General features: G+C 41.9%; 2 protein-coding genes across 5 annotated transcripts in view; one reads left to right on the top strand and one right to left on the bottom strand.

The window, feature by feature from the left end:
- Window positions 1-10642, top strand: part of Sin3A (SIN3 transcription regulator family member A) — a 48511-nt gene extending 37869 nt beyond the window's left edge. For all 4 annotated transcript variants that reach the window (XM_065219671.1, XM_065219673.1, XM_065219670.1 and 1 more), the window contains exons 10-11: window positions 2843-3325; window positions 9029-10642. In XM_065219671.1, coding sequence (XP_065075743.1) covers window positions 2843-3325; window positions 9029-9259 — 714 coding nt within the window. In that variant the 3' untranslated portion in view covers window positions 9260-10642. The remainder of the gene's footprint in view (window positions 1-2842; window positions 3326-9028) is intronic.
- Window positions 1-13599, bottom strand: part of LOC135699418 (xanthine dehydrogenase-like) — a 394729-nt gene that overhangs the window by 93479 nt on the left and 287651 nt on the right. The gene's annotated exons all lie outside the window — the stretch shown is intronic.

The following is a 13599-nucleotide window of genomic DNA, read 5'->3' as shown; positions in this document are numbered from 1 at the left end:
ACGGACGACATCCACTTCCACCAACAAAACCGACAATTACTTGCTCCGGGAGCAGGAATGCATTACTGCATTGATTTTTCCGTCTTGAACTCAATAAAGATCGGTTTATCCGCTACGTTGCTTCCATTTCAACGGGATTCGCATCAGGCGCCTTGGCGAAACTGGCAATTTTGCCCATGGTGGGCTTCGCACTTCCATTGGGAAAGACAAATCCGATCGAGTTCTTCACTTCCATCATTTTGATTTTTTCTTCCAAAGGCGACAACAAAAGGCACCGATTGAGCTGCAGGTAGTGAACAAAGCACATCGAAACAATAGATGCTACCGCCTGTACGGACGATCGCGTGATACACGCTGAGAGTCATAATCTGTTGCAAACGAACTAATCGATCTCAGTGCTGTCGCTTCTCATTTATGGGAGGCACAGGTGACGTTCCATCTACCATTTCGATGAAGGACGTTCTTCTGCTGAATCAATTCCATGATCCCGTCAAGTTGCAGTTTTTGGTGTCTTGCACACATGGATTCGATCTGTTTACAGTCTGCAAACTCATCCGGAAGCCGCAAAATGATCCACTTGTTCATTGCCCGCGGAAAGCGAAGTTTAGTTGTGGATACCGTGTATGTTTGATGATCCACCGGGGATTTTAGGGCGGCAAGGTTAGAGAACACTCGTCCCGGATCCGTCCGTGTAACAGTGGAAGAAGTTGGCGTATTTGCTGTTAGGTAGTTATTCCCGCCAGAAATTCGCTTGAAATCTAAGGGTCTCCAAAGATCAGGTGAGTTCTAACCCCCTGGCTTCCTTCCAGTGGCCTTTAGTCACCAAGTTGGCGAAGTTCCTGAGATGTGTATGCTCCTACTCTAAGTAGGAGGTATATTGCATCGTTCATTCCAGAATCCTCTGGTCTTTGCAATAGGTCCATGAATGCTGGCAGAAAGGTAGAAGATTGAAGATCATTCAGGGTTCGTCCAGTGCTGCTAATTCTTAAATTCAATTGAACGTGCAAATAATTATCCACTGCTTCGTCAGCTAATGAAATCATGGAGTATCTTCAATTGTGAAAAGCATAAAACCATTCAATTTATTGTAATCTGCGGATAAACGAAACTCTGGTTGGCATTCCGACGAAAACCCTGAGTCAATGCCAACAATTTTATATAATGTACCAACCTGACGTTGATCCTATATTGACCCGACATTAGGTCAACACCACACGATACTGGTCCGACATAGCAGTTATATGTTTAATCGGGACGCTATTTTCTGGTTTTATACCACATTATCAATTGGAAGTTAACGTGGCTCAATTGATAGTAGGACACAGGTTCGCTTCGATTTTGAATGGTTCTGTTGGCTTTTGCGTTAAATTGAATCATTTGAACATTGGCAACACTGGATGTGTTACGTTATAGTCACATTGATTTGTAGTTCAGATATTTGTCAAATGAAGTCTGAGATTGTTTTCCCTTACTATACTCAGTTGGTTCAATTTCTTTGCCAATTTAGGGTGGACTTTTCCCATTTCTTTATGAAATGTAAAAAGAGCATTTGATTTCTACGAACCGTATAAAGTACGAGTTCTCGAGTTTACATCAAATTGGCGATATACTGCATTGCCGCCGTTACATTGTAGGCATCCTTGAGATTGTAAAAAGTGCGCAATTCAAATTCCAATGCAAGTGTAATTATTGACAGAAAAATGAAGATAAACAAAAAAACACTGCATACAATCGATTTATTCTTTCCATAGGGCAGTGCACACAGTTTTCCAGTTAGGCATAACCAACCCCCGTGTATTATATAAAACAACAGCTAAGCAAAAGTCTATATTCCTGATGAGAAAAAAAAGTGTGTTACTAGTATTATAATAGCAGAAGATTTTTAAAAACGAAATAAAGAAAATAAGCTCAATTGAAAACACAGAAATAAATTTGCATTTTCATTTGATTCGACGCGAGCATGCTACTACTACTACTACTACTATTACCCATGTATTTAGAGTTCGTATAAAGTGTGACAGGATAAACAGGAAACAGAGGATTCAGTAGGTATTGCTTAAATTCTAGTTACCACCCTTTATATTGTTCTTTTATTATTTCCATAAAAATGTAATTGTTTTTTTTTCCCCGAAAGGAGTACTTTTCAATCTACATCTTTTTGTCTATATTTTTTGTTGGCTGGTAATACGGTGTACTACAGTGGGGTTCTTAGATTTTCTGTCTGTGTTGAATTTATTTATTTTTTCTTGTAATATAGTATAATTTGTGCGTTCTCCACTCATCCAGTTCCGGATGTCGGCTGTGTATGCTTGTCTATACTTTCTTGTGCGGCTGAGTGGATAGCATCACACTCATATTAGTGTTTTTATACTTTTTGTCCATGATGTCTTCTATAACTACTCACATTCAGATTTTTTTTTAAATTACTTAAACGTATTTGTTCATATATTCGACTATATCTATTGAATAATCACCATGCAATCAAAACAAGTTAATATGTTACGAATTAGTTTTAAGTTTGACCTGGTACAGATAAAAACGGTTCAAGACTACTGGAGCAAATCGAACGTACCACAAATAAAATGACGATAAATAGCTACTATTAAAGTTTTCGAAAATAATGGATATAATATGCTTTATGTTTTTTTCTTTGCCCTGTCCTATTGCATAAGTTTTTTTATCGCTTCAATGTAGATTTTCCTGAAATGTATCTGCAAGTGCGCGGACAAGGAATCAACAGCATGACTTCATTTGCATGACTTAACTATCTCGATGTCTCCTCTACTATTCCGTTTCCAGTCGCCCGCTTAGTAATGGTTTTGATCTTTCTTTTTCTCTGTAGAATTTCATCAGCGGTAACCGGAAAGCACGGTTTCTGCATCGTAATGTGCGTCGATGTAAGGCGGCGAATCCAGCGCTGGTCGCAGATCTCCAAAAAGAAGTTACTCCCATTGATAACCAGGACTGCAAATCGCCACTCTCCTCCGGTGCAGGAACAACGACTACGACTGCTGGTGGTGGACAGAAGAACAACAATGCGTCTTCGGCCGCCGAAGGAGGAGGAGGACCAGGCACCAACAATAATAACAATAACAACAACAACAATAGTACGCTGAAAAAAGGCGACACAGAAGTTGCCGTTTGGAACCACAAAGGGAAAACGGCACAAGCACCCGAACGATTGCCTAGCAGCAACGGCGATCAGAGCTACTACGTGGATGATCGCGAGCAGTTTCGGCTGAACGTGAACAACTACAAGATCTGCTACGTACTGAACAAGCATCTCATTTTCTACAAGCGCAAGTCGCTACCGAGGGCGCGAGAGGTAAGTCAATATCTTCAGGGTCCATAGGGACGACGGCCTAACATTTGTCGAACGATTTCATTCTTCAGACACTGCTTTTTTTTTGTTAGTTTCCGACGTCTGGCACTTTGTGTAACTTTGTATGTTTTTGTCACAGACGCTAAAACATTTCCCGAATTACTTTTGTCACCTTCGCTTAAGCCTTGAACTAGGTTTAATAATATGGGTAAACCTGGTTTAAGATTTAAGCGGAGGTGAAAAAATGGGCCCTTAAAGTTACCCCCGAATTTTCTTGATATTCGATATTCAAAACCAGATTTAATGTAGTTGAAGATGCTAATTTCAAATAACAGACTAAAGTGGTAATTTTTATACGATAGATGAGGAGATGAAAGTTTAGTGTTGATAGTTCCGTTAGAGTACGGCAGTGTGAAAATTGTATATAGAGAGTAGAAAACGAGCAAGGACAACCTTTAGGAAGGTACAAATCGGGTTGATCATCTTTCTTTACCAGGCTTGGCTCACTACCCGAGCAAAGCTGAAGATCAAATTGAAATCAAAATTTGCTGTTATGATGTAACTTATTTTGAATACTCCAGTTGATCTCATTTTGGTTGACTTAACGGTTAACACAGCAAAAATGAGAGCAAAATTTTACACTGTTGAAGCAAACGGAAAACTAATCCTGCTTTCAATGAAATCAATTTGATTACTGATTTTGCATTCATAATGTTTAACTGAATACGGGCCTAGAGTAAATGGTTACCATTCATGTTTCTCAAGCTGAAAGACTTGGGCTCCAATCTCACCGCGGGCAAGTCACGAATGACCTAAAATGTGTTAAACAAATCAGATAAACGATAATCATTAGTTCAACGACAGATGAATTTCAATTAAATTTTAAACAAGACGTAAACAGCAGAACTTCAAGTTAAGTTGCTTTCATTTAAAACGTCTTGACTGCATAATGAAAGCACAATATGATATCAGACTTATCTCGCAACATTTGAAATCAAAATGAGTTTTCATTATGATAGGAACTGCACACTTTAATATCGATTTGCTTTCATTTTGTTAACCGACTTTGCTCGGGTAACGGGTACCCAGCAGTATGGAAGGAAAGCTTGGTAGTTCCCATCCCCGGAAGCCGGGGTAGCCACCCGTGAAGTCAGCAAGTTCCGTCCATTAGCGCTAACATGTTGTATGGCCAAAGTTCTAGAGCGTTTGAAAGCAACGCCTCGAAGCTAGAAATTTCCTTAATCACCGACAGTACGCTTTCCGACAAGGTTTCGGAACGTCCACCTATTTCGCAACCCTAGGGGAAGTTCTCAAGAACGCCTACGACAGTGGTCTGCACACCGAGATAGTATCGCTCGACATATCGAAGGCCTTCAACAGAACGTGGACGCCCCTCGTCCTTAAGCAACTAAAGACTGGACTCGGAAAAAATGAGACACACAAAAATGATAACCAAAAATTCATTTTAAATCGAATACTTCTCAAATTTTCAGGGATTAAATAACTATAATTAGCTATGTTTTGGCATAATTGATTGAATTTCCTCCCCCCAAGCTGAATGCTCGTACATTTCTCTTAACACTGCTCATGAGATCTTGGGCGAGGCTTTGCCCATCTTCCTTACACAATTTTTCCCAGTTTTTCTTCAAAGCTTCATCGGTTTTTAATGTTTTTTCCGCTTTTCTTCAACTTCTTCTTCATGATCGCCCAAAACTTTTCGATCGGACGAAGTTCTGGTGTATTTGGCGGGTTCGCCTCCTTCGGGACCACATTAACGCCCTTCGTTTCGTACCAATCAATTACAGGCTTGGCGTAATGGCACGAAGCGAGATCCGGCCAGAACAGCGTGGGACCACGGTGAGAGCGGAGGAAGGTAGATGTTATAATGATAATTATTACTTGTAAGTTACAAGAAGAGATTGTGAAGTATGTGTTTGACTCATAAAATCTGTCAATATTGCTTTCAGTGCTCACTCTGAGTGAACGCTCACGAATCATAAGATCGATGATTATGACGCTCTGAAAGCAAAATTGACAAATTTTATGAGTCAAACACATACTTTACACCCTCTTTTTGTTACTCACAAGTTCAACATTTCATTATATTATCTAATGATTTCATAATTCCGAAAAACATTTTTTTATAGCAAGTGAGTGGAAGCAACCCTGCTCTCGATAAATCTGCCCGTTTATGATGCCGGTACAACAGGTACTTCTTCGCGAATTTGTCCATCTTTCTCTGCCGGAACTTTTCCGGAACCTCCATGCGGGACGTACCGACAAAAAACTCGAGGCCGGGGATTTGTTTGGTGTCCGCCTTGATGTATGTCTCGTCGTCCATGACGAGACAGCCTAGCTTGACCAGCCTCTCACGGTACAGCTTCCGCGCACGCAATTTTGCCACCGTGTTTTGCTTGTCAGTCCGGTTTGGCGCCTTCCTGACCTTAAAAACACGTAGCCCAGCCCGCTTCATGGTCTGCTGGACGAACCACTTCGACGAATTGACCTTTTTGGTCACGTCTCGGGTGGAAAGGTTCGGGTTATTCTTAAAGTACTGCCTTATCTTCCACGCCTTCTCTGGGTATTCCGTTTTCGGTTTTCGGCCGCTTCCAGCGCGCCACTCGATGGTCTTCGTCTCCTGGGACATCTTCACAACGCGGCCGATTTTGCCGATCCATCTGTGCGACTGACCAGGATTATCGATCACCGCGCCCAAGATTTGCTGGCGTAGCTCTTCTTGTTTCGAATGCATCTTGAAAACTACTTGACAGATCCCGATAAAATTTTGCACACATATACATAACACTCTAAACTAGTATTACCCAAAATTCCATTAATTTTTACCCACGCGATAAAAAGTTACACCCAAAACAAAGTGTCGCATTTTTCCGAGTCCAGTCTTTAATCGACTGGGGTCTTAACGGACCCATCGTTCACTTCATCCAGAACTTCTTGTCCAACCGCTCATTCCGAGTCGCAGTCGGCAACACCAAATCCCGGCTTTTCCCCGAGGAAACGGGTTTCCCACAAGGATCGGTTATCGCCGTTCCCCTGTTCCTCGTGGCGATGAACGGAGTCTTTCGTCAACTACCAAAGAACATATTTGTGTTCGTCTACGCCGACGACATTCTCATCGTCACCACCGGACCCACGCCAGTACGTACAAGGATGAGAGCCCAAGCGGCAGGTGGGCCCACTCAGTAGGCTTTGAATTATCAGCCTCTAAAAGCATCAGGTGCCATGTCTGTCTCGACACAGAATTAGCGGACCACCGATCAAAATCGACGACCAGTCCATACCGCTGAAGAAGACCGTCCGAGTTCTGGGAGTTCTCGTTGACCGCAACTTTGAACAGCATTTCAGTGCAGTCAAGAAAAATTGCCGCAGCCGAGTGAATCTCATCCGGACAATTTCCCGACAGAATAGATCGAACAACCGCAGCATCCGTTTTCACGTGGCGAGTGCAATTATCGACAGTCGTCTTTTATACGGGTTGGAGATGACCTGCATCGCAACGGATAAGCTTTTAGCTACGTCCGGATTGTCTCTGGCCTGCTGCTATCGCAACCAAAGCCGCTGCTATCATCTCGAAGACATCCGGAAATCAAGGGTTCTTCCTCCTCGACGAGGGGAACAGACTCCTCCGCACGGCTGCCAACGAAGATCTCCCCCAGTGGCCAGGGTCCACTGGCATGGAGACAAATGCTGGCAAACACCATTACCGAAAATCGAAAGCCGGATTAAGGACAGGTTCAAAGCCGGAGACAATTCCGTGGCCATGAAAATGACTGTAGCTGAAATGTTAGGAGAAAAATAACCCACGCACACTCACCGATACACGGACGGATCTCGATCTCGGGCCGGGGTCGGTGTCAGTCTAGCCGGAAACATCACACCAACCAGCTGCAGCTTACCGCCGCAATGTTCTGTCTTCTCTGCTGCCATCTTCATCGCTGCTACAACGCTCTCCAACCGACCGATCCTGGTCCTCACGGATTCGCACAGCGTCATACAAGCCCTGACATCCGAGGCCCCGACTCATCGCTGGGTACAAGCGACGGGTTCCGGTGCACTGCGGAAGACCAGGCAACTCTAAGCTGACTTTCTGGCTAGGGCAGGACCATCTGCCCTTCGCTATACTAACGAAGTACCGTTACACGATGTCAAGCGCTGGATCGTGAACAAAGTACAGGAAGCTTGGGACGCAGAGTGGGCTCAAAACCGGTCCCTCTTCATCATCAGACGGATCAAAGGGACGACGAGGAAATTGACTGAACAGTTGAACCAGCGGGATCAGAAGATAGCGTCGCGTTTGAGGACCAAGATCTCGCACAATTTCGGTGGAACGCCGTTCCACAGGACTTGCATCGGTTGTAGAACTCCAGCCTCAATCGAGCACATTCTATGCGTATGCCCTCAGTATCAGAACCTGCGGAAATTCTACGGTCTTGCAAATAGCATACGCGACATGCTGGGTAATGATGATCCCTCCACACTGGCAGCAGTAATGCGTTTTTTAAAGGATGTTGCATTGTATTTTAAAGTTAAGTCTTTTTTTTAATTCCTATCGGCTGTTGGGACATCTCTGCCTGGTGCCCTCCCGGTTCCCCCGGTGTGGAGCTGTCTTATTCAGATTTTAATGTTGTGTCTTTAATAAGCTGTGTAAATATACGATCGAGCCAGGAACCAATTTTCGGTTGAAGTAAACACTGTAGCAAACAGCTCTGTTGGGGGTCCTCCTTCTGAGGCCCCACCTTTCATGGACGGGATGAACTAGCCTATGGCTAAAAATCTCAAAAATGAAGTCTAAAAAAAAAATCTCTCTTTACCAAACTCCCCCGTTGGAGAGGGATGGTTGAGGGGAAGGAAACGCCACTGCCAAAATTAACTTGGAACTCACATTTGCCCCGGGACTGTTTCTTAGAATTCCTCTGAATTCTCAAATGCCCTCACTTGGAATTTTCTTTGGAATTCTTTTGGAACTTTCTTATGAATCTCCCTGGAATGGTACTTAGAATTCTTTGGACATATGTGCAAAATTCCCTTTGAATTATTATCTTTGGATTCCTCCCGTAAACTGCTTAAAAACCTTTAAAAAAATCTCAAAAAATTCTCCTAGGAATTCTTTTGAAACTATCTTCAAACTAGCTTGATTTCAGCCAAAAAAAATCGAGCTGTTTGTCAGGATTAGATTTCCTTGGAATTATAATCGATATTTCCTGGAACCTCTCCTCAGATTTCTCTTTGATTGGTTGACATTTCAGATATTTTCAGCCGTATACAAGTTCGTTTCAGGAACAGAATTAGATGGTATCAAGGGTTCCTTGGCTTAGTATTACATAGTAAAGTGTTACATAGATTTATTTTTTAAGCATTAAAATTATGTTTATTTCTGTTGATTATGATAGTCCATTGATTTAACATTTTAGTTGATTAGCCTACCTGGCTCTTCATCTTTGTTTAATTTGATCTTATAATTTAATATTCGCGTTTTTTCAACTAGTTCACTGAATACCCCTTTGTGGGGGGGGGGGGGGGGGGGTTGTTTTGTTTGAATTGAAAAAAGTGAAAACCTACCTAACCTACTCCCTTTGTCCCGGCAAGCCAATTCCTTTGGCTGCGGAAATCGTACGACAAATCAATGCCATATTGCTGTCGACGCACTCAAGTTCTGTGTGATAACGACTAACGTTCCGAATTTTTCAGACTCATCCGGCCGTCACGAAAACCATGCACCAACGGTTCGATGCCTTCGTGCAGCGCTGGCTCGATCAGAATGTGAGTGACGCCCAGCGGGTGCAGTGCAACGAGTGGCTCCTCGGCACCCGGCTGGATCTGGTGAAGAACGTGACCGTAGTTAGGCAGAACAATGACCTCAGTCGGACGCCGTACATGCTCTACAATCGGTACAAAGTGGAAAAGGCCGACCATCTGTGAGTTGTGCAAAGTGGAAGTTGCAGCAAGTTTTAACGCCCGAGGCAGGATCCAACGTAATGCGAACGACAACTGCTGCAGCCCAGAAAGTATTAGACCGAGAGAAATACTTGATTTGATTCGAAAGCTAAACAAAAGCCACTTAGGCCACCATTCACTTGTTTGTAATTACTAGACGGTAAGCTTCCTTCCTTATGTTTTTCTTTCTCGTTTCTGAAGGAAAACCTCGTTTTATTGTAATTCATTTTTATTACATTGATTACTTAGGTAAGCAGAGTTTTTAACGCAAGAATAAAAAAATGAAAAACTACAAAAACTAAGCTGTAAGAGGATCATGTACAATTGAAAGTAGTTCACTGCTATACAAACCGCGATTAAGAGTTAATTAGCTAAAGTACGGTAAGCTAATTAGTCGTTAAGGAGAGAAACAGCAGCAGGTTGTTGAGTTCGTTTATTTAAAGCAAACATTAAAATGGTAACAATTGAAACATTTACAATTACACACATCCACACGTAGGGCTGTCCGGGAAAATCAGATTCACACAATAAATAAAAACAAACAAATGCGTACAGATTGTAGTTATTAGATGTTAAGAGAACCATCCAATTAACGTTTAACATGGACATTTTAACGCTAGGTTGTAGAACGCATCAGCGCTACTACAGCGGGGATAAGTGCAAATCTTCCTCTTGTGGTGGAAGATTTCGGCCAAAAACCAGGAAAGTAGTGTTATAGTACGATTCGTGTGTGATTTTTTTTTTTTAGCAAAAACAAGCGAAGGTAAATCTCAACTCTTTGCAGACTTTATTCAAACTTGGTTGCTCCGATTAATAATGATACATAGGTACTTGAGTGCTTGGTGTGGTATTCGTTGACGAATTTTGAAACTATATGACAGCTGAAAGGTTGAGGTTTTTTTTAGTATAAACAAAATATAATGGCATAAATTCTACAAGCTCCATTGTGATTGCAACTTCTTTGTGCTGCTGTGTACCTATTGTGCCATAGAGCAAGAATCCGAATTATAACATATCGGTTGCCTCGAAAACCGATGCTTTTACTGTGTGTGGTGATTAAAGCCGTTCAAAACGAAAGGTGTCGTTCCACCAATCAAAGCAATTATTAATTTGGATCATCCTTGGAAAATGTCAGTATTTTTCAAATTGTCAAATCGAAAATTCCTTACTTCGTCAAGGAATACCGCAACTACCAATTACAAGTGAAACCTTGCATACAACAACATACAAATCGGTCGGACAGTAGAATAAGTAAATAAGTTAGTTAAAAGCTATTTTCCACTGTGAATATAACAAGTAAGCATTACAAGAAAAATGAAAATATTTAAAAAAGGCAAACGCGTCAATAAATGTAAAGTTATTTGAAAATTTGCTGGTTGGGTAGATACCATTTGCTTATCCGAAATTCGACAACTTCTACACCGCTTATTTAGCTCCTTTTCTGCAGTGCATTCTCCTATGGGAGACCGAAATTGCAAACATGCGAAACCGAACTCACACGCCGCGCAGAATAGGCCAATCTATGACAACCAATTCAAAAAGTTTTGATACAGCAGTAAGAGAGGTAATTCCCCGATAGTTGTTTACGTCGCGTTTGCTTCCCTTTTTATGAACAGGAAACATATCCGCAGTCTTCCAGCAAGACGGAAAGAGAGAGCTGGAATATGCGGCGCAGTGGATCTAAAAGACAAGTGATGTTCTTTTTAAGAATAATCGACGGATCACCATCGGGTCCAGCCTTAGCTGAAGTCTTAAGCTTAGATGCTGCTCTATAAATCGTATCTGTAATGGCTTCGACCATGCTGAGCCTTTGGTTGACCAAAGGAACATTACTGGCCGCGGAAGTAATGAGATTAGCGGAGAGTTGCTCGTATTCAAACACACTAGCAAATTTGGCTGAGAGCAGGTTGCAAATGTCAGCAGTTTCACCATTAAAAATCATGGAAGAGGGTAAGCCGACTTCCCTGCGTTGCTCATTAACGACGATTTCGGGTGTGATTTTAGCCGCCGTTGAATCCTCCTTTGATAGCGTTGAAAACAGAGACGACTTAACCGCTTATAGAGATGTTCACGTCAGATTGTATTGGTGCGATATGTGAGAGCGTGTTAGTGAATATCCGAGGAAAATACATAACAAATCGATGTCAAACTCATTTTGACAGATCTACTTTCATACATCTTTTAGGTTAGCCTGAGGAAAATAATAAACAACTTTACACGGCGTTGCCCCCGCTAGTGTGCGTGCGTTAAACGTCACTAATCTCTACACTCGTGGTTGAGTCTGACATAGTAGCTTGTTTATAAAAATAGCCTTTTGATTATTAATCATGCTAGCAAAGCTGTTATTGTTTACCCAATTTAACAATTGAATTTTACAATACTATTCAAAACATATTCTATTTGGTGGGCGTTGGCCAACTTTGGATTTTTCAGATATAATCCTAAATAGGACCTAGATTATTTAATACTCTAGTAACCTCAAGTCCGTGCTCTGTCACAATGTTTCATTGTGATTAATCAACACTCAAAGGGGTAAAATATCAAATTTGGGGTGAATTTGAAAGAAAGGGAACTTGGAGTGTAGAGCGCACTGCCCACTGGACGATTCTGAAGCCTGGCCAAGTGAGTGGGGTATGGGTTTATTTAATTGAACGTCATTTCCAATGTATATATTGATACATTCAAACCATTGGCATTTGAGATAAGACAGAGATAGGATGCGGAGGGCCCGCTTAGGGGAAGCGTAACCCATGTTATGGTTTCCATTTATTAAATAGTTCAGATAGGCTGGAAATGACATGTTCATAGTGAGAAAATGTACCATATGGGGCCCGTTCACTGATCAAAATCAGATTCACATCGCTGCCCAACACTGTACACAAACATCATCCTCTGATCGAATGAAACCTCAGACCATTCAAAACAAAACACCGAAATCGCTTTTTCGAATGATAGCTGCAACCGGATGACGGTTGTTTTTAAATCAGATGATTTTCCTCTCGAATACAGGATGAAACTTGTTATGAGAAGGGATAGGGCCTTCAGTTGAAATGCTTAATGCTCTCTGCAGAATGACTGTCATACTAAATGGAAATGCATATGGTATTGGTTCAGCCCCATAACGCAAATCGTTCAAAACGATGATGTAAATAATTCATTCGAACGTCATTTCCTGATCTGAGCTGACAAACGAGGTAGAAGCATATGCATCGCTATCAGAGCTGTTACGAACATAGGTAAAGGATGAAAACCAATGTTTAACTAATTCGTGGTGAAGGAGGTTTTTGTATCCATAATGGAATGGCTTATTATGGCTATTAAGGATGGAATTGTAGATAATCAAATTATAAATCTAATTAAATGCACTTACATGTCACACTATTCTTAAATGTTTGTCCTCTGAGTGCCGTATGTTTTATAACTAATTTTCAAATGAAAATCATCCTGTATTTGGATGACAGTCATATGGATGTTCATCATCCGACGACGGATTCAACCATAAGAAAATCCTCCGAAATTCGAATGCATATTGTTAAAGGGCTCAAGCAATGCAATAATCATTCGAAGCATTGCGGATGTTTTGGTTCAGTGAAGAATAAGGGGATTGACGTTGACTTGTCAAGTTTTATTTTGAATTTGCGTTTTGCATTTAATACTCTAGTAAATCTCGCGTCCGTGCTCATTCACAACAGTGTGAGGTGTCAATACTCACTGGGTCATATGTCTTAAACGCTGTCCAGACTGAGCAGTTATAACATGTTATAACGGTTGTCAAATAATTGCAACACAGAAACCACCATCAAGAAAGCGCTATAACATGTTATAACTCTGTAGTCTGAACGTACTATTAGACCAGTTCCAGATTAGTTTGCTATTAATATCTTCTGCATCGCAGTTCACGATAGATTCCTAAATATGGGTTCTCTTTTCCGACCATAATAGTGTGAGGGAAGGGGGTGAGTTCTGGATCAACAATGGAGGGGGGCCCATCGGCATTTGTGGGCAGACCGTCCAAGGCCCATTCCTCACAGATCGGGGGCTGCTCACGCAGGCCAACACCATCCTCGTGTAGGTGGAAGTTTCCCCTATCCGTTGATGGTGTTGGTTTGCGTGGGTGGCCTTCGCTTTGTGAGTGGGGGGCTTTGGAGCGGTTTGTTTACAAGTGCTGATGGGCCCTTTTCTATTGTTGATCCAGAGTTAAACGTTGCGATATGAGAGCGAATAGAGGCAAATAAATAGGGAAGACAACACTGTGGGGAATGAGAAACCTTGATATTGAATAACCCCTCGGTGTATCCCTATTGCTAAACACCATCAGCCACAGG

Source organism: Ochlerotatus camptorhynchus, unplaced genomic scaffold, assembly GCF_037179485.1.
Source record: "Ochlerotatus camptorhynchus isolate MF236.1 unplaced genomic scaffold, CSIRO-AGI_Acam_v1.1 ptg000108l, whole genome shotgun sequence".
NCBI lineage: Eukaryota > Metazoa > Arthropoda > Insecta > Diptera > Culicidae > Ochlerotatus > Ochlerotatus camptorhynchus.
The sequence above is the reverse complement of the archived record's forward strand: the minus strand, read 5'-3'. Positions and strand labels throughout refer to the sequence as shown.